General features: G+C 46.9%; 1 protein-coding gene and 1 long non-coding RNA gene across 2 annotated transcripts; both read right to left on the bottom strand.

The window, feature by feature from the left end:
* Nucleotides 1-921: 921 nt before the first annotated feature.
* On the bottom strand, nt 922-7,713 carry LOC118472216 (uncharacterized). The gene is made up of 2 exons (XR_004850220.1): nt 7,334-7,713; nt 922-1,543 (listed from the first exon to the last, which is right to left on the bottom strand). It is a non-coding gene; the product is annotated as an uncharacterized lncRNA (long non-coding RNA).
* A 168-nt stretch (nt 7,714-7,881) lies between these two features.
* Nucleotides 7,882-12,410, bottom strand: LOC103629614 (Ternary complex factor MIP1-like). Its single transcript, XM_008650699.4, has 12 exons — nt 11,790-12,410; nt 11,529-11,652; nt 11,202-11,288; nt 10,646-10,762; nt 10,359-10,553; nt 10,125-10,259; nt 9,527-10,011; nt 9,300-9,399; nt 9,097-9,156; nt 8,921-9,013; nt 8,715-8,834; nt 7,882-8,426 (listed from the first exon to the last, which is right to left on the bottom strand). The coding sequence occupies exons 1-12, from the start codon at nt 11,870-11,872 to the stop codon at nt 8,097-8,099; spliced, it is 1,929 nt and encodes a 642-aa protein (XP_008648921.1). The 5' UTR covers nt 11,873-12,410; the 3' UTR covers nt 7,882-8,096.
* Nucleotides 12,411-20,212: the final 7,802 nt, after the last annotated feature.

The following is a 20,212-nucleotide window of genomic DNA, read 5'->3' as shown; positions in this document are numbered from 1 at the left end:
CCTCCTCCCAAGCAAACAGAGCATCATTCTCGTCTCCTCTACGCTCCCAGCGTAGTACAGTGCAGTGCGTACGCAACGCGAGAGCGACACGTCACTGAAAACAATAGGCACTCCCAAGGCAACGACAAGAACCCGTCAGCGTCTGGACGCACACACACACACCACCCATCCATATAGCGCCATGCCATGCATTGCATTTGCATCACCGAAACCATCTCGCCTTTCATCCAACTGGCTCTTGCTGCTCATGTGACGGATGCCACGTCATGCGTTAAATTAATCTCGACGAACTTACTTACTACACCAATCAAGTGATTACGCCGTCTGATTTGATGCAACGACCCACCTCCGGCGTCCAAGTGTGAAGGCAGGAAGCAACGCGAGATGCTGCATGTACTTTCCAAAGACCGGGTCTACATGCACGCCGCCGATTTCTCTCTCTCTCTCTCTCCTTTTGTCATCATCTATCTTGTAGTATTATTATTTCCGTACACACACACAAGTATGGTCTTGGTCTTCGCAAACGGTGTAAGCGAACCACGTACGACTCTGGACTCTGGAGTCTGGACAGGTGAGGTGAAAGAGTGAACAGAAATATTCAAATGGTTCGGTAGACAAATCACAAATGCGACTGAATACTCTCTCTCGATCGATCGATCGATCAGGCTTCTTCAAAGCATCGTGTGCAGGAATAAATCATGGAGTGATTAGCAATCCTGTATATAATTAAAGATCTAGGCACGGGAAAAAAAAAGATAACTAAAAAAGTCTTATGCGCATCTCACGGCCGGCGCGACCTGGCTGCCATCTCTCACCATGTCCTGTCCCACTCCCTCCCACGTTACCCTCCCAGTAGTGTAGTTTTGTCATGATCCATCATCAATCCGTACCACATAGATGCATATATAGGTCATGGATGGATACAATCCCAAGCAAAGAATACAATTACAGAACAAGACCAAGTAAGACTAGACTAAATTTATATAGAAAAAAATACTAATATTTATCATAATAACTACATCTGCCACGAGACATATTCTTATTACACATTTATGTAAAGCCATATATATTGATAATAGTTTTTTTTACACTTTTGGCCCAAAATTAAAACAACTTGAGTTTGAGTGGACATAAAATTGTGTGCTATTTTTTTTTTTGGTGGACAGAGACACTACGCCGTAGGGCCGAGGCAAACAGCGACGCAGACGTACACATCGCCCGACGCTCTCCAACGCACCAAAAGTAAACGGGGGGCACAGCCGTGCCCACTCACCCACACCCACCCACCCCGGCCGCGCCAGCGCCATTATCCTCTTCCTCACCTCCTCCTCCATCCAGTTGCTCCCCTCAATCAGCCACAGACTACGCGCGCATTGACCACGACGTTAATGATATCTTCGTCTTCGATGCACCAGCCACTTCCTCCAGTCCAGAACACAACACACAAGCGCCCACTGCAAAAACGCGAATCTTCGCCCGTTGCTGTCGCCTCCTTTTTCTTGTCCCAGTTCTGCAGAAACCGTCCCAGAAAAGGGGCTCACAACTGCCAGGAGAACGATGCAATGAACATTGCAAAGAAATGGAGCGGTGTCATTTTTTGTCAAAGAACAACAAACACAATAATATATATATATATATATATATATATATATATATATATATATATATATATATATATATGTATATGTATATATTTTGACAGTCAAGTGACTTCTTCTCAAGGTTTACATGTTCCATGCACAGCCATGCCCGGAGCAGAAACTTTCATTTGGCATTAGGTTGGTGAAAGAAGCATGGTTCGGTTTCTTACCAGTTAAGACTAGAGTAGCGTAATTGACTCAGAAGATATATGCACGAATAGGTGCAACTATATCTCAGCATGGTGCAATATTCAAGACCAACCTGGGCTCCTCCAAAAAAATTAAAAAAAAAATATTCTGTGGCAACTTCCAAAGTTTGATGACGACCTAGAGAAGGATATCAACTAAGAAGGCTTCGTACAGGGAAGTTGGACTTTTGCACGTAGAGTAGTTTGTAGCGACCCCAAGCAAAACGTCAAACATGTGACCCGGGAGGCAAGAAAAGTATTTCTGATTTTCTTCCCCCCTTTCCTCTCTGGAGCGTGTATTGAACAGAGAGAGAGAGAGAGAGAGAGAGAGAGAGATTGCTGGAGGCAAACGTGGTGTAAGTAACTGACCTGGATGGTTCTGCAACATATACCTTTGCCATTCTCCCTCGGGGAACAAGACGAAGAAGAAAGATCAACGCCACCTGAGACTCAGAGAGAGCAAACAGCTTCTTCTTCTCCTGCCCCCAATACTGTCGTAGGGAAAGGAAAAAAAAAACCTCTGGTTCTTTAGCTAGCCACGGCAGCCCAGAATCCAAACCGAGCGTCTCTGCGAGCGGCAGGACGTTTCATCTTTCATGAGAGCGAATCATGCAGCCACTGAATTTGCTACGCAGCAGCAGTACAGCCTCCAAGTTACCCGCGCCTTTCTTTGGTACTGCCTCGGTCGTCCTCGTGCTCCTCTCCTGCGCGCGCCTCGCCAGCTCCTGCACAGAGCGAGAGAAGAGCTCGCTCATCGACTTCCGGGACGGTCTCTCGCGGGAGGGCAATGGCGGCCTCAACACGTCGTGGGCCAGCGCCACGGACTGCTGCCAGTGGGAAGGAATAACCTGCCGCGGCGGCGACGGCGTGGTCACTGACGTCTCGCTGCCTTCGAAAGGCCTCAGGGGGAGGATCCCGGCGTCCCTCGGCAACCTTACGGGGCTGCTGCGCCTCAACCTGTCCTGCAACTCACTCTACGGCGACCTTCCGGCGGAACTGGTGCTCTCCGGCAGCATCGTCGTCCTGGATGTCAGCTTCAACCGCCTATCCGGCCCTCTGCAGGAGCGTCAGTCCCCAGTTTCTGGCCTCCCTCTCGAGGTACTGAATATCTCAAGCAACTTCTTTACAGGACAGCTACCATCCACAACGCTGCAAGCGATGAATAGTCTCGTCGCTCTTAATGCAAGCAACAACAGCTTTACGGGACCCCTGCCGTCTTCTATCTGCATCCACGCACCATCGCTTGCCACAATTGACCTTTGCTTAAATGACTTCAGTGGGCCTGTTTCCTCAGAGTTTGGCAGTTGCTCCAAGCTGACAGTACTCAAGGCTGGCCACAACAACCTTACCGGATCTCTACCCCACGAACTGTTCAATGCTACCTCACTGGAGCACCTCTCTTTTCCAAACAATAATCTGCAGGGGGTGCTTGATGGTTCCGGCCTAGCCAAACTCAGCAATCTTGTTTTCCTTGACCTTGGATCGAATGGGCTCGAACGAGAGCTGCCAGATTCTATTGGGCAGCTGGGGAGATTGGAGGAGCTCCACTTGGACAACAACCTGATGACAGGAGAGCTGCCATCGACCCTAAGTAACTGCAGGAGTCTCAAGTACATCACCCTCAGAAACAATAGCTTCATGGGAGATCTTAGCAGAGTTAACTTCACCCAGATGGATCTGAGGACTGCGGATTTTTCTCTGAACAAATTCAACGGAACAATTCCTGAAAGCATATATGCATGCAGCAATCTAGTTGCTTTGCGGTTGGCTTACAACAATTTTCATGGCCAGTTCTCACCAAGAATAGCCAATCTCAGATCCCTCTCCTTCCTTTCAGTTACCAGCAACTCGTTTACAAATATCACAGATGCACTTCAGAACCTCAACAGATGCAAGAACCTTACCTCCCTGCTAATTGGAAGCAACTTCAAAGGTGAGACCATACCGCAGGATGCAGCAATTGATGGTTTTGAGAATCTCCGGGCCCTAACCATAGACCTATGTCCATTGGTTGGGAAAATCCCTATTTGGTTATCAAAACTCACAAAACTGGAGATATTAGATCTATCATACAATCACCTTACTGGAACAATACCATCCTGGATTAACAGGCTGGAACTCCTCTTCTTTCTGGACATATCAAGTAACAGGCTCACAGGGGATATCCCACCTGAATTGATGGAGATGCCAATGCTACAATCTGAGAAGAATGCTGCCAAGTTGGACCCGAAGTTCCTTGAGTTACCTGTATTTTGGACACAATCACGGCAATACCGTTTGCTCAATGCTTTCCCCAATGTATTGAATCTATGTAACAATAGCTTGACAGGCATAATTCCCCAAGGGATTGGTCAGTTGAAAGTGCTCAATGTCCTCAACTTTAGCACCAACAGCTTGTCTGGAGAAATACCGCAACAAATTTGCAACCTCACAAACCTGCAAACTCTAGACTTGTCAAATAACCAGCTCACAGGTGGACTCCCATCTGCACTGAGTAATCTTCACTTCCTTTCTTGGTTCAATGTGTCTAACAACGACCTAGAAGGGCCAGTTCCAAGTGGAGGACAGTTTAATACCTTTACAAATTCTAGCTACATTGGGAATTCCAAGTTATGTGCTCCTATGCTCAGTGTCCATTGCGGCTCAGTAGAAGAACCTCCAGACGTAATGAAAAGAAGGCACAAGAAGACGGTCTTGGCAGTTGCCTTAAGTGTGTTCTTTGGAGGTTTTGCCATCCTTTTCTCGCTGGGACGACTTATTTTGTCCATCAGAAGCACAAAATCCGCTGACAGAAATAAGAGCAGCAACAACAGGGACATTGAAACAGCTTCATTCAACTCTGTTTCAGAGCACCTGCGTGATATGATAAAGGGAAGCATTTTAGTGATGGTACCTCGAGGCAAGGGTCAACCAAACAATCTCACATTCAATGATATCTTGAAGGCCACAAATAATTTTGATCAGCAGAACATTATTGGTTGTGGAGGTAATGGTCTAGTCTATAAAGCTGAGCTACCTTGTGGATCCAAGCTTGCGATCAAGAAACTCAATGGTGAAATGTGTCTGATGGAAAGAGAATTCACAGCAGAGGTCGAAGCACTCTCTATGGCACAACATGAGAATCTTGTGCCACTATGGGGTTATTGTATCCAGGGAAACTCGAGGCTCCTCATATATTCTTTCATGGAGAACGGGAGCCTTGATGATTGGCTTCACAACAAGGACAATGCCGACTCATTTCTTGATTGGCCAACAAGGCTCAAGATTGCAAAAGGAGCAGGCCGGGGCCTTTCTTATATCCACAACACCTGCAACCCTAGCATTGTTCACCGTGACGTCAAGTCCAGCAACATCTTACTTGACAGAGAATTCAATGCTTACGTCGCCGATTTTGGCCTTGCAAGACTGATCCTTCCTTACAACACACATGTCACGACTGAGCTGGTAGGCACTCTGGGTTACATTCCTCCCGAGTATGGCCAGGCCTGGGTGGCCACGCTGAGAGGTGATATATATAGCTTCGGAGTGGTCTTGCTTGAGCTGCTCACAGGGAAGAGGCCAGTCCAGGTTTTGACCAAGTCCAAAGAACTTGTCCAATGGGTACGAGAGATGAGGTCCCAAGGAAAGGACATTGAGGTCTTGGATCCTGCTCTCAGAGGAAGAGGACATGACGAGCAAATGCTGAATGTGCTTGAAGTAGCATGTAAGTGCATCAACCACAATCCTGGCTTGAGGCCAACCATCCAAGAGGTGGTGTACTGCCTGGAGACCATAGTTGAGCCGCTACATGTGCAGGAGCAGGTGCATGTGTAGTTAAAGGAGAACATATTGTAGGTGGCAATCTTGTACTCTACCAGACTAGGTGTAACTTCAGTAAAGGAAGAGTTTCTAACAAAGAGCGCAGTAGTGTACATTTCTGAAAGAAAAGTCTCGCTGTCATGAGGCCCTGTATACGGTTTTCCTTATTCCTTCCGTGGAAATATTGCACCTCCTAGCTCAAACAACTGAACATGGAAAGTGCATAAAAAGAGCACTGGGATCTTGCTTAGTATGCCTACGTTTCTATCCTAGCGAAGTTGTACAGTTGCGTATGTAAATCTGTGAAAAGAAAAGGCTTATGTATATAATTTTCCCTCTTCTTATCTAAAACCTATAGCACTCAAGTTCAATTGCAGGAACAGTGAAAGCATGTTGAGGTATCAATTAATTCACGAACATTTCTGGAACCGTGAAACATGTACAGATCCCCGAGTTAAAAAATATGGATAGCATAGTTGAGGAAGAAGGGTGGACTTCACTGTTCTTTTTTTTAATCTAGGAAGGTGACACGATATGAAGTACCATTGTCCAGAACTTAGGTTGTCTCCAGCAAGAGACGCTAAAGCGTCCGCTACCCTATATATAGCATTTTTCGTCGCTCGCTACGGCTCCAACAAGAAACGGTAAACGATCCGCTAAAATATAGCGTCTGTCCGGCCACCGCTAAATATAGTGTTTTGCTGTTCACCCGCTATCCATCGGCGCGCATGGGTGTCCTCGTCTCCGAGCAACGTCCGTGCAGTTGAGCCAGCAGCGGCACCCATGCCTACGACCCCGCGTAGTCGAGACAGCAGGAGGACCATCACACAGGGAAGGAGGACCACCGCGCCATATCCGTCGAGGCGGAGCTTCCATGCCGCGGTGGAGGACCTGGCCTTGACTGCGGCCGCCGCAGCCACGTGCTGGAGCAAACAGTGGCACTGGTAGAAGCTCGGGAAAAGGATTGCCGCTCTGGTAGAACAGCCCGGCTGGAGCAAACAGCGGCACTGGTAGACATGACGAAGGTGCTCGAAGCTACAGCCATGGCGTAACGTTCTCTAGCTGAAGCCATGACGCAAGGTGCTCCAAGCTACAACCATGGCGTGAGGTGGTCTCCAAACTGTAGCCATGGCGAAGGTGGTGGGATATCGCGCGCAAGGTTCTCGACGAAATGCTCCAACCGTTGCGAAGCAAAAAAAACAACAGTTCTGATTTAGTAAAATAATATATTCAGTTTTTTAAGTTGGCATATCAAAGTGGATGAGATATAGAGGATGAATTTTAGAGGACACTGCTGGAGTCCATGAAGATATAGAGGATGAAATCATTTAGAGTGTTCCGTAAAGGACAGAGAATATTACTTTAGGGATGAAATTTAAATTTAAAGGACGTTGTTGGAGACAGTCTTAGCTTACTGTTATTGCTCTGAGAGGGGGCAATCTATGAACCAGTGGTGTTCATAATTTAACTAAGGAGCATATACAATCAGTATTGTTTGGTTCCCTCTCTCCCCAACAATCTGATGGAAGCCTACATGGTTTCCTTTGCAAGCTCCAACGGCCCTAGAGCAACCACAGCGGCACAATGGCAGAAGCAAGACCACATGCAGAATGCTAACACCAACAAGCCCTAGCCAAAAAAAAAAGACAGCGCAGCACCAACCTCAAATCTAGCGAAAGCAGTTTTCAGGGGCATCGAATGACGTACTGATCAACAGCAGCCGGGACCGGTCGCGGTTGCCGGCTTCCGGTGGTCGCCGAGCCAGGAACGCGCGTGACTCCATGCGGAACGGGAGGGGTCGCCGCTCCGTCACACGGCCAGACGGTCAGTGGCTGTGCCTGTGCGGCCGTGCGGGTGGAGGAGGCCGCCGGGGTGACTCTGAAGTCTGAACTCGGTTTCCTTTCTCCGCGGGCCTACCCAATCTTACTGGCAGATGGGCCTTTTCTGGGCTAACACTTCCCATTCTGGTTTGCAGGTTTTGCAGCAGGGTTGGAGTCTCTCCGAAATTCACTTCCTGTTACTGCTCAACAATGGTTAAGCTTGTGCTGTCTTCCCACCACATCCATCGCAGGCTCGCACGCTGCGGATGTTACGTACAAAGAAGAATCCTAGTCACGGAAAAATCGCCTTGTAAAGTTCAGTAGCAGCGATAGCTCAGTTTGTTGGATGTGCAACATGCAGATTTTTTTTACTGGCTGTGAATTTGCAGTGTAATTTTGGGTTCCTTGGCGGTAATCAAGCCACTAACCTGAGACTGAACCATCACCGAATCTACACTTGTATTCTGGGTTCGCTTGATGTACAAAAAGTTAGCTGAATGTTACGTACAAAGAAGAATCCTAGTCAACGGAAAAATTTACAGAATGTACAGCAAAAGCTAATATTTTCAGCTCTCGAAAAAAGTGTCAACTTGTCAAGCACCCACTCCTGTGGCTGTCTGCGCATAGCAATGCAGTCTTGTACTCTTGTTTCAATTCTGGCACCTGGTGTTGTTGGACAAGAACAGGTACCGGAACCTCGAGTCGAACGGGATGACGCTGAAGCTGCGCACTCCAAGAAGCCGCTGCTTATGCGACGACGACGACGACGTGTCCTGGATCGCGGCGACTTGGTCTAGTGTCAGATGGCGGCAGATCCAGTCGGCGAGCAGGGAGTCCTCCACGATGCCCTTGGCGTAGCTCTGCAGTAGCTTGGGGACTACGAGCTCTCCCTTGTCGTTTATGCCAACTGACGCTCGGATGTAGTCTCTCATGGACTCCTGAAGCTCAGCTCGAACGTTTTCAGCAGAGAAGATCCTTACCTGGGGTGATAGGATGTTGTCATTTTTTTTCCAAAATATGAGTAGGGAAGAAGTGAAGAGCTAAGTATTGTGACAGAGCACACTGGAAACACAATTTATTGTGTGCAAATTTTCTGAAAAGAAACGGTCTTTAGATCCATGCTCAGTTAGTTACTTCAAGCCATGCAGTGCTATCTGCTGAGAAAATTTCTAACTCCAGCAACTATACATGAAAGCATCCCAAGAACATACCCGCCCCTATAATTAGTTTCTGTAACAGGGTCCCATTGTTTTTACTCGGTCACTTACCGCAGGAGAAGAGAACATCCCACAGCAGAGCGCGAAGAGGACGCGAGGCTCAGTGCCATCGATTGAATATCTCCTGAGGTTCTCTGACGTTTTAAACTTGTGAAGGGCCAGCATCAAGGACTGGAAAGGAGGAAGAATAGTAAGATGGATTGTTCAACTTGTATGATGAATAGAGGAACCTGAAAAAACGAGGAACAGAGTTATACGAGCTGTGGCCGGTGCACCGGTGTCTTCATCTTCAGAATCACAAACTCTATTTCGGCTGCACTGACAGGCTGCCCGCCGATCGTGTAACAGGCCTGCCACATTGTCTCTAGCTCGTCAAATTACAGTATATCGAGAGTTCAGCGAAAGTTGTGAATCAAAAAGGATTTAGTCAAACCTTTTGCATTAGCGCGAACAGCTTAATGTCATTTTCAGGGACACCGTATGCCAAATAAGCCTAGTAAAGTTCAGGTAAACATGCATGGTGTTCAGGGTGCGTATTATTTTGACAACAATGGACTAAAGAAAACATCAACTTCTATCTCTAAACAAGTAATTTAGAGGCATTCTAAAAAAAGGTGATACATCGTACATACTTACATGCATTATTAATGCATTGTACAAGTTAACCCAAAATGCTATCTGTTCATCACAGTTCATACAAGAAGGGTCAACCTTTGATAGTTGCTCCACAAGAAACCTGTAAAAGGAAGATGGAATATATACTTACTACCGCTTAAACTGTAGTGCTTTTTAGCTGTAAAATTTTCAGCATGCAATTTGTTTAAGTACAATCAGTAGCTGAAAGCAAGTGTTTAACTCGAAACCTGAACTTTTTAAGAGCTCCGGATGCATATTCAAGTTGTTCATTGCCAATATACATCCAAGACACTTCAGCTACTGAACAATAGCTCCCAACGTCTCTCCGTGCTTCCTTGCCTTTAACGTTGTACGGGTCAAAGTTTCTAACATCATCAATAATACCATCGCCGTTGTTCCAGTCAATCGAAGGACTCCGCAGCACTGAGGCGATTATAGATGAATCTGACAAAGTAGTCAATGTTGAACCAGATAGACGTTCTGCTGATGAAGATGAATTAGCAAAAGGCTCCTCTCGTGATATCTTGGGAGATGCAGATAAATGAAGGAAGATATCTTTCATCGAGCGCACCATCTCTTCAGAGAGCTGGTTTGGATTATTCCACAAATTTCCACTCATGTCGCTTTTCTTGAAATTGGGCTGACTAAATGTTAATGCATCTATCTTCTGATCTTCTTTGCCTTCATTTTCCATAGAGCATGCCTCTTGCATCTGCAGGGACGCAATTATATTTTTATCAACTCTTAATTTTCATAGGTTCCATGAAGTGTGTGTAAAATGTGTTCCAACAGTCCAGTTAAAGAAACGTCTTGGTGCTTTTCTACCAGCATATTTAGAGATACATGTTCTCCATCTTCGGCGTCTTTTTCGTCATCTTGTTGATCTTCAGGTTCAGTTGACAAACCGTCCTCCACTTGGTGATAATCTTTGAATCTCGAATATCTTAATGTTTGTTCAGGCTTAAATAGAAAATTGACAAAGAAACAGTCACAATTTTCATAGTAAAAAAGGTGTGATTTTAAAAATAGATTTGAACTTTGAATTTGAAGATAACTTACCTCTTCCCTTGTACAATCGCAAGCTGTAGAAGGTTGGCAATCTGACGCTGTAGGTAGCAAGCATTCTGGCTTATTTTCTGCAAGTAGCCTTTCATTCCTCGCATCACATAACTGGTAGTGCAGGTGATGTAGATCCTCTTCAAGCTTTGTGATAGCGGTTTCCAGAGAGGATATGCTAATCAATAGCTCGTGTGCCTGTAAAAGGGACAGGATATCATAAGATTTCTGGGTCCATGATGAGTGTCACAATCAAATGGATATATTAATACTCTATCTAAAGTGTGCACCTTGTCAGGAAGCTTCATAGATGCCTTAAGTATCAGCGCCGCATTATATGTAATGGCATCTGTCAACGCCATGTGCAAATCAATCTCTTCTTGGAGTTGCCTTTGCAATTTGTTAACCTGTACAGGTATGTCAAGAGTAGAGCATTACACAGTCAGTACACAACCACATCAAGAAATATCTTCTTTTTTGTTCTTTTGAACTTGCAAAAAAATATTCTCCTGTCATAGAAAAGGCGCCCAAGGAAAACTGCTTGAACTACAATGGTGCTGTTAATGATGAAACTAAAGGCACATGGGAAGGCATGAGTTAAAAATGAACATGATTTTGACGAACTTTCGTATAATCAGGGAACAAATTTTAGAGAATGGATTTCATCAGAGGACTTCAATTTTCAACTTTCGTATAACCACATGCCCACCACGGCCAACATCAGCCAGCTTCCATTTAAGAGGAACAGAGCCCATCACAGCTCGAAACAAAGCGGGATCCTTTCAACTGAAAACAGCATGCTACGAAATTCAGAATTGTAGAGTTCATAAGCCAAGGAAAACACACTTCCTGCTCTAGCTGCGATCTGTACCGATGCATGGTGCACCTTTGTACCGCTTCCCTCTTGGCACTACCAGTGCTGCTGATATCATCCTACAAAAGAAATCACAAGACGCAGTTGCCATCAGATTTCACAAATCACCTGGAACAATTTGGGAACCAATGCGAGAAACGAGCCTTCCATCGGACGATACATCCGAGGCAGGAAAGTGACAACTCCACGAGTACATACAGTGAAGAACTAGCACAAGGGAAAAGCGACGATTTATCGCATGCGAAGGCGGAAGAAAATGTAAAGGGGAGGCTTTGATCATCAGGGAAGCGAGAACCAACCCCGGAGCAGCTGGCCGATGCTGACGCCGACGAGTCGGCGGTCCCCGAGTCCGCCAAGGCGTGGGGTCTCCTCCGGCCGGCGCCGCCAGCCATCCTCCGCACCGCCCTCTGGATCGTCCCGCCCCTGCACACGGCACAAGATGAAAGGAGCCAACTTTGGGCGGACTCCAAGAACCGACGGGTGGGATGAAGCACACTTGCAAGTTGCGAGCTTGCAGTGGCCCATGCTAGCGGCGGAGAGAGAAACAAAGAGGGACTGACAGGGTCACGGAGCGCATCTTGTCGGACGCTGCGGCCGCGGCTGCAGCGGCGGCCAGCGCGTCCTCCGCGCGCACGCACAGCATCCAATCCGCGCGCGCCTCCGATTCTTTACTCCCCCCCTCCTTCCCCCCGCCGCGAACGCGAAGTACAACTCCGGCTGTAAACTAGCCCACGCAGCCGAGCAGAGCCGCGACAGGGCAAACGACAAGGCGGCGGCAGCGGCAGCGGCGGCGGCGCATATGTGTGCACACCACAGCCACAGCCCGTGGACGGACGGAGCGGCACTGTGCTGCCTGCTGCCGCAACTATCTCGGCAGCTCTTGATGACGAGCGACAAGTGTGGCTATGGCTCTACGGCTATGATGATGGCTGCCATGACTAGCTAGCTCCACTCCACCCGGAGCTAGCTAGTACGCGACAAGTAGGCGACGGATGGATGGGGGCAGTCAGGGTCAGACCCACCCCATTGACGCCACACCTGTCGCTTCGCTGCGGCAATAATTGCGTCGCCGAGACCTGGCGACGCAGGCGGGAGGGAGGACGGCGTGCGGGGCAGGGGCCGCTGGGGTGTGGTAAGGCTGGTGCCAGCTATAGTGACGGCGATAGCGCCCAGGCGAGAGCGGGGCGGGAGGCGGGCGAGAGCGACCTGGCGGGTGCTACTGCCACCGTCCGACGATAGGCAGGCGAGAGCGGGGCGACGTGTTGGCGATGGCGTCTTCGCGGGCGAGAGCGAGGGGCGACAGTGAGGTGGCGGCTTCTGATTGGTCCACGTGTGCTATAGCCTGAGGTTGTAGTCTGCTGCAGCCTGTGCACTGGAGCAGCAGAGGCGAGAGTGGAGGCGAGAGCTGACGTGGCAGGGGCGAGAGGGAGGCTGTGCACTGGACTCAGCCTAAGGGGTAGAGCTAGGGCGGGCGTCAAAAAGCGCAGCGGAGTGGTGGCAGATACCCCAGGTTGGTCGGTTCTCTATTGCTCGCGCGTGGGGCGCGGCCGGCGGCCACGGGTCCCCCCGGCGCGGCGCAGTGGGTGGGTCAGTGGGAGGGACGGAGAGTGAAGACTGAAGAGGGCGAGGGCGAAGTTGTTGGAGTTGGTGAGCCAGCCTGCCAGGGGACTAGGGGAGGCAGAAGGCCGGGAAGCCATCAGTTCAGGTCGGGTTTAGAATTGGACCGGTCCGGCCCATTATGTTTCGGGTCAAACAACCCGTCTAGAAGGCTTAAAAAAACTTTTGGACGATGTCACGTAAGTTCAAAGTAGTCTATCCTAAGTCCTAGCTATAAAAACACATCGTGCCTTTGTTGGTCATACTGGTCTAAACTCGGCTCATATATTTAAATCACATAAAATTCAAATATTATAACCACATAAAATTAATGCTGACATCATTTAATCATATAAATTCCAAATATCATTATTACATAAAGTCTATTGTTTATTGAATTAAATAAATTAAATAATATAGATTTATTGGTCGTGCTGGTCCAAGTCCGATTCATAAGTGCGGGCAGCACTAGAGCTCGATGGATTGGAATTTTGGGTCCGTTCTAAACCCGTCTTTACACCATGCTAGACTGTCATATATTATTTTGTATGACATCATGTTTTAAGCTTCTATTTTTAGTCCGTGCTAGCCTAAAAAAAATCGGGCCATATTTCTTGGCGCACTAGTACCGATAACGCCGTGCCTTTTTGCGCGCCGGAAAAGAAATGCCGCCGCGCGCGGCATGCAACTGCGTGAAACTTTCCTGCTCGTCCTTTTACTGACCGCCCGCCATGGATTTTTGTTTGCATTAAGACTGACAGGGCCCGCTTCTCCAGTAGTTCTCTAAAAAATAGCTTGCTAAAATCATGTTTAGCAAGTTGCTAAATAGCTATTGGAAGTAAAAAATAACTTAGTCTCCAATAGTTGCTCATATTTAGGAAGTAGTTCGATTTTAAATCTAGCTTTAGCGGCCCTGTCCCTATGAGATCTGCCTGATAATAAGGTTGAGAGCAGAGGATATGAGGGCGGAAGAAAAAAGGTCGGTCGATATGAATTATGGATGAGTGGTGGTCCGGTGACGCAACCTATGAGAAAGTTAGGTTCGACGGTGAAGGAGAAACTTGCGTCATACGTGTTTGACCTAGCTACCTCATTATGCTAGAAAATGAAAAAAGAGTGTGTTATAACTGGCTATCTCACTGTATGGGAAAGGTAAAAATAATCACGCTAGTGTGAAGAAATTGACGTCAACTGTATTTAGGGAGTTCCTACCGAGTTGCTAAATGTGGAGAGTAAATAGAGTTGAATAGCAACTAAGTAAATTTAGCAAGTCTATTTAGAGAACCATTGGAGAAGCATTTTTCTGTTCACTTCTTAAATTTAAGATTTAGAGAGTTATTTAGAGAACTATTGGAGTTGCTCTAAGTGACGTCCCTACCGCACCACGCCACGCCATCCGAGTAGGGTGGTCCGTCACTCCAGCTTCAACAGGATCGGGATCTCCGCCGAGAGTGGAGCGCGCAGGCAGCTGAGCTCCCGCACTCCGCGGGCTACGCACGCACGCGCTCTCCCTAGTCCCTTCCCCTGCGTCTCGTCTCGTCTTCCTTCCCGTTGGTCTTCCCTTCCGCATCAAAAGATGAGCCGCTTGTCCGTCCATCCGGCCATGGCTAGGAGTAGTAGCTCTGAGGTCAATGCCAGGGCGCTTGTACAGTTGTACTCTCTGTCTCTGGTGACATCAGTGAGCGTCTCAGCGAGTGAGTGACAGTGTTGGTCTTGTCATTACAGTGCCACTCCTCCTGTATTAGTAGTACCTTAAACCCAACCTTGACGAATGTGGTCTACAGTTAACCTACAGCTTCATGGCCATTATTCATTACAACGTCTGACAGTGCCACTCATTTTATTTTCGCAATGGAACTTTACTTGTGTACCGTCGCTGTTCAAAGCCTTTTCAGTCACAGGTGGTCACTGGCTGGTTCGATATGAACCGCACACATGCAGGAAAGGGGGTAATAAAAGAGCCGGTAGTCGCTCGTCAAGCTTTATCCGAGCAAAATTTTGAACAGCGTAAACGTAAGGAGGTTTGGATCTTAGCAGAGACAAGCAGACATGAACTTTTGGCCGCGTCAAATAATCCGTCGTCCAGTTTTTTTTGCCAAAACGCTGGCAGAAAAAAGGGGGCTGTTGAAATTACTATATAAGATTAAATTAATTCTCAAATCAATCACTATCACTACAAGAATTCTAAAGATTCCCGTCGGCTAAACTAACTCTCGTCGGTCAGAGCAAAAGCCGACGGACATAGAGTAATTCCCGTCGGCCCACTAGCAGCCGACGGGAGTTATGTTAACTCCCGTCGGCCGTATCCCAGGCCGACGGCGATTACTTTAACGTCGTCGGCCACGTCACAGGCCGACGGGAATTAACCAGTTATGAGACCGGCCGCGGCCACGCGCGATCTCATTCACCTTCGTCTTCAAACCGCCGCCGGCTTCTACGTCGCCGCCGCCTCCGCCCCTAGCCGCGCCCGCCGAGCACCGCCGCGCGTAGCCCGCCCCGAGCGCCGCCGCTCCCGCCCCGAGCGCCGCCGCTCGTAGCCGCGGCCGCCCCGAGCGCCGCCGCTACCGCCCCGAGCGCTACCGCCCCGAGCGCCGCCGCGCCCGCCCCGAGCGCCGACGCCCCTTGTCGCGCCCACCCCGAGGGCTACCGCCCCTAGCCGCCCCCGCCCGCGCGCCTAGCCGCTGCGCCGCCTGCCCGCGCGCCGCCGACCCCGCCCCTGCCCGAGCTGCGCCGCCGCTGCCCCCGCCGAGCGCCCCACGCGACGCCGCCCCGACCCGCGCCCCCGCCTCGAGCGCCCCCACACCGCCCACGGCCCGCCCGAGCTGCGCCGCCCCCTAGCTCACGCCGTCCGCCCTCAACAAGTCGTCGCCGTCCACAAGCGTCGCCGTCCCCAGCCCACCGTCGTCCGCCGTCCGCCAGTGCCTCGACGCACCGGTCAACCACCGCAACCGAGGTATAATCGTATTTCTAATTAATATGTGATTATTTTCGTCGGTTTTTTGTGGCCGACGGGAGTTAACTTTCTAATCAAGTAGTTTAAAATTGTTAATTGATAGTGTTCTTAGTTTTCATATGATTTTATGCATTATACTTGCTAGTTTTAATATCATGTGTGGCTTGATGTTAAGTAAAAATTAATTCTATTATTATAGTTGATTTAACAAATGGTTTATGTTTTAATTTTCGTCGGTTTTTATGGCCGACGGGAGTTAACTGTAATGCGATTATAATTTGTTTAATATTGTTATTTGTTAGTATGGTTTGACCTAATATTATTTGATGTATGATATTTGTTATTTGTAACTTGATTTTGTAAATATGATATGATGTATTTGATGTTATTATTTAATGAAATTGATGTTATGCAAGCATTAATCAATTTGATAGATTTGATGTTATAGGTAATGAATTTGATGTTCTGCAATTATAATTTAATTTGATGGATTGGATGTTTGCAAATATTGTTAATTGATGAATATCATGTTAATTTGATGTTATTTATGTGTATATATAGTTATTTATGTATATATATATATATATATATAGTTTTACTACTTACCTATAGATGTATGTGTGACGTGTAGAAACATGAATGTCTCACACGCACTCTTTACTCGTACACACAACCGCAATAATGGGTGATAGACGTGATTGGATGTATGAAGGTTTCAAGAAGGGTGGGTGTCACACAAGTGAATGGTTTGCAAAGACGCTGATGTTTCTGGACCATGCAGCTGCTTTGTCACAAATAGATAATATTAGGTGTCCATGCAATAAATGTAGAAATATGACGAGCCACACCAAGAGGCAGGTCACGCTACACCTGTGTTCGCATGGTTTTGTGCCAGGCTATAAGGTCTGGTATCTCCACGGGGAGTCACGCCTTGAACGAGCAGCAGAAGTAGAAGTTGATGACGGTGAAGATGATGTTGATAGGATGGACCAGATGCTTGAGGATCTGCAGCCTAAACTGGCACCAGATCATCATGATTCACCTACACCGGAGGTTCAGAAGTTCTTCGACCTACTCAAAGCGTCAGAAGAGCCTCTTCACGGGCATACTGACGTGACCGTACTGGAATTTGTGACCCGGCTGATGTCAATCAAGTCCAAGTTTGCATTCTCAATTAATTGTTACAAGGAGCTTGTGGATTTGATTAGCGAGGTTCTTCCTACAGGTCACAAGATGCCGAAAGACATGTACCAGTCCAAGAAATTGCTTGAAGGTCTTGGTATGAAGTATGAGAAGATTGATGTTTGCCAAGACAATTGTATGCTTTTTTGGAAGGAACATGGCAGAGAACAGAAATGCTTAAAATGTGGGAAGTCGAGGTACGTGGAGCTTGTAAATGAAGATGGGGGAGAAGGTGGTGACAAAGGTTGCACATAAACAGCTTCGGTACATGCCTCTCACTCCTAGAGTGAAACGTTTGTTTCTCTCGAGGAAGACCGCTATGCACATGAGGTGGCATAAAGATTGTACGGACAGACAAGATGGGTTAATGGTGCACCCGTCAGATGGTGATGCATGGAAGACTCTTGACAAATTTGATCCAGATTTTGCCAGCGATGCAAGAAACGTTCGTATCGGCTTGGCAACTGATGGTTTCACGCCGTTCAATATGACCGCTGCGTCGTATTCATGTTGGCCTGTCATTGCCATACCGTACAACCTTCCACCTGCTCTTTGCATGAAATATGAGTTTATGTTCCTATGTCTTGTTATACCTGGTCCTGAGCATCCTGGTGTACGCCTCAATGTGATGCTTCAACCACTGATTGAAGAGTTGAAGAAGCTATGGCAAGGTGTGGAAGCCTATGATTGCTTCAAGAAGCAGAAATTCAATCTTCGTGTTGCATATCTGTTCTCGGTTCATGATTTTATGGCGTATGGTATTTTCTCTGGATGGAGCGTGCATGGTAGATTGACGTGTCCTTATTGTGCTAAAGATACATATTGTTTTCGTCTTAGTGCTGGTGGCAAGATATTTTACTTTGATTGCCATAGATGTTTTCTACCCTTCAATCACCCCTTCAGAAGGCAGAGAAAGGAATTTAGGAAGGGCACCATCGTCACGAAGGGACCGCCCAAGCGACGTAGTGGGATAGAAATTACAGAAGAGCATATGAAACTTGTCCTAGACGAGAGTGGGAAAAGGTATCAAGGTTTTGGTGAGGATCATAACTGGACTCACATATGTGGCTTGTGGGAGCTTCCTTTTGATGCACAACATCGACGTCATGCATCAAGAGAGTAACTTTTGCCAAGCCCTCATAAATACATGCATGGATTTCCCTGATAAAACGAAAGACAATGACAAGGCACGCATGGACTTAGCAGTGATATGTGATCGTCCAACCCTAGTGCTTAGAGAAAACGGAGGCAAACCAAAAGTTGACTATTGTCTGAAATCTAAGCAACGGAAAGAAGTGATGAAGTGGATGAAGGATATTAAATTCCCAGATGGTTATGCCGCTGGTTTTAGAAGATCTGTGAACTTGAAGACAATGAAGATGAATGGACTGAAGAGCCATGACTTCCACATAATTATGGAGAGGCTCATGCCTGTAATGTTTCGTGGGTACATTTTCGAAGCTGTGTGGAAAACGTTAGCTGAAGTTAGCTATTTCTACAGACAGTTGTGTGCTAAAGAAATCAGAAGAGATGTGATGGAACAGCTGGAGAAAGAGGCACCGGTGCTTTTGTGCAAATTGGAAAAAATATTTCCACCGGGTTTCTTCAATCCTATGCAGCATCTCTTTATACATCTTCCATATGAGGCTAAGGTCGGTGGTCCTGTTCAGTATAGGTGGATGTTTCATATAGAAAGAGCATTAAAGAAGCTTAGAGCAATGGTGGGCAATAAGGCAAGAGTTGAAGGATGTATTGCGAAACAATTTAAACTAAAGGAGGTAACACACTTCACAAGTTGTTACTTTGCAGAAGAACATAATGTATTTGCTCGAAAGAAAAGGTACCATGATGATGAACGAGAGATGCCTCCGTGTAGTGATCTTTCGATTTTTCAGACAAACGGCAAAGCCGTTGGTCCACCCAAGGCATATCACCTCAATATGGAAGAACGGAAGTCTGCTTTACTGTACATGTTCACAAATATGCCTGAGGTGGAGAAATACTTTGTGTAAGACTTGTTTTCTTAAACTGTTCATATGTGAATTAGTTTATGTTATCAAATATCTCATGTCATACAATAATATTTGACAGCGAGTTTGATGAACAAAACATGAGGTGTCTCGGTAGGCCAACAGCGAGAGACATAGACAAATTGCGACGCGATGGTATGCATGGGCGACCTAATTTCATTATGTGGCTTCGGGACCGTGTAAGTCTTAATTATGTGGCTCCGAGAGCTAATTTCATTTAACTAATATTACAGAATTTGCTAATGCTTTGTGGCATGATTGACAGTTTGGGGGAGGAAATGAATTTGAATGATGACTTACGTCAGTTATCTATTGGAAGCGTAACTGCCAAAAGCTATGGACGTTACGACGTCAATGGATATCGCTTTCATTGAAGCATTTTCGAATCAAGTCATCCTATGGCCGCCACTCAAAATAGTGGAGTCGTTACTAGGGCAACCGACATGGAAGGACACGAAGCCTGCTATTACGGGAAAATCAAAAATATAATCGAGATTACATTTGCTGGAAATAAGCCTTTAGCGCTAGTTTTCTTTGAGTGTAAATGGTATGACCCGAAGTATTATAGGACCGAATTTGGGATGACACAGATCCAACATGAGAAATTGCTTCAAGGACACGACACGTATATCCTTGCCCATCAAGCAGACCAAGTTTATTTCTCGACATATCCATGCAAAAAGTTGTCTAAATGGAGGGTTGTGTACAATGTAAATCCCCGCGAACGCCTATACACTCCTGGTGAGGACGAATATCAAATTGGTCACCTTGAGCAGGTTGATGAGGTGTTTCAAGAAGAAGAGTTGCCAACTAGTTTTCATATTGATCCTGCACCGGCATTAGATTCACTAGTCGCAGACGTTAACGACTTAACTTTTCCCGAGAGACGGAGAAGACAACCTGTTAGGAGAAAAGTTACATGGCGACCTCTGCATAGAAGAGAACAAATAGATCCTGATTTTGATGATATTTAACAAGTAAAGTTGTTTTGTTATTTCATTTGTTTATATTTTAAGTATTATGTCATTTTTGATGCACTAATGAATAATTTCTTATTTTTCTGCAGGATGCCGCCAAAATCAAAGAAGTCAGTGAAAGGGTTGTTCAAGGGTCTGGGCCTTTTTCAGGGCAGTTCTTCGAGCAGCAGCAGACGTCGAGAGCTGTTGAGCGCGGTACATGGAGATGAGGTAACATATCTTGTACAAATAAATTTATTTACATA

The sequence above is a fragment of the Zea mays genome, chromosome 6, assembly GCF_902167145.1.
Source record: "Zea mays cultivar B73 chromosome 6, Zm-B73-REFERENCE-NAM-5.0, whole genome shotgun sequence".
NCBI lineage: Eukaryota > Viridiplantae > Streptophyta > Magnoliopsida > Poales > Poaceae > Zea > Zea mays.
Note: the sequence above shows the minus strand (reverse complement) of the source record. Positions and strands in the feature narration are given on the sequence as shown.

Excerpts from the sequence above, each read along its gene's own strand:
- LOC103629614 (XM_008650699.4), bottom strand. The coding sequence starts at position 11,872 with ATGCTGTGCGTGCGCGCGGAGGACGCGCTGGCCGCCGCTGCAGCCGCG. Across the intron at positions 9,400-9,526 it reads GGAGCTCTTAAAAAGTTCAG|GTTTCTTGTGGAGCAACTAT; the intron begins GTTTCGAGTTAA and ends TTCCTTTTACAG. Across the intron at positions 9,014-9,096 it reads TGTTCGCGCTAATGCAAAAG|GCCTGTTACACGATCGGCGG; the intron begins GTTTGACTAAAT and ends ACAATGTGGCAG.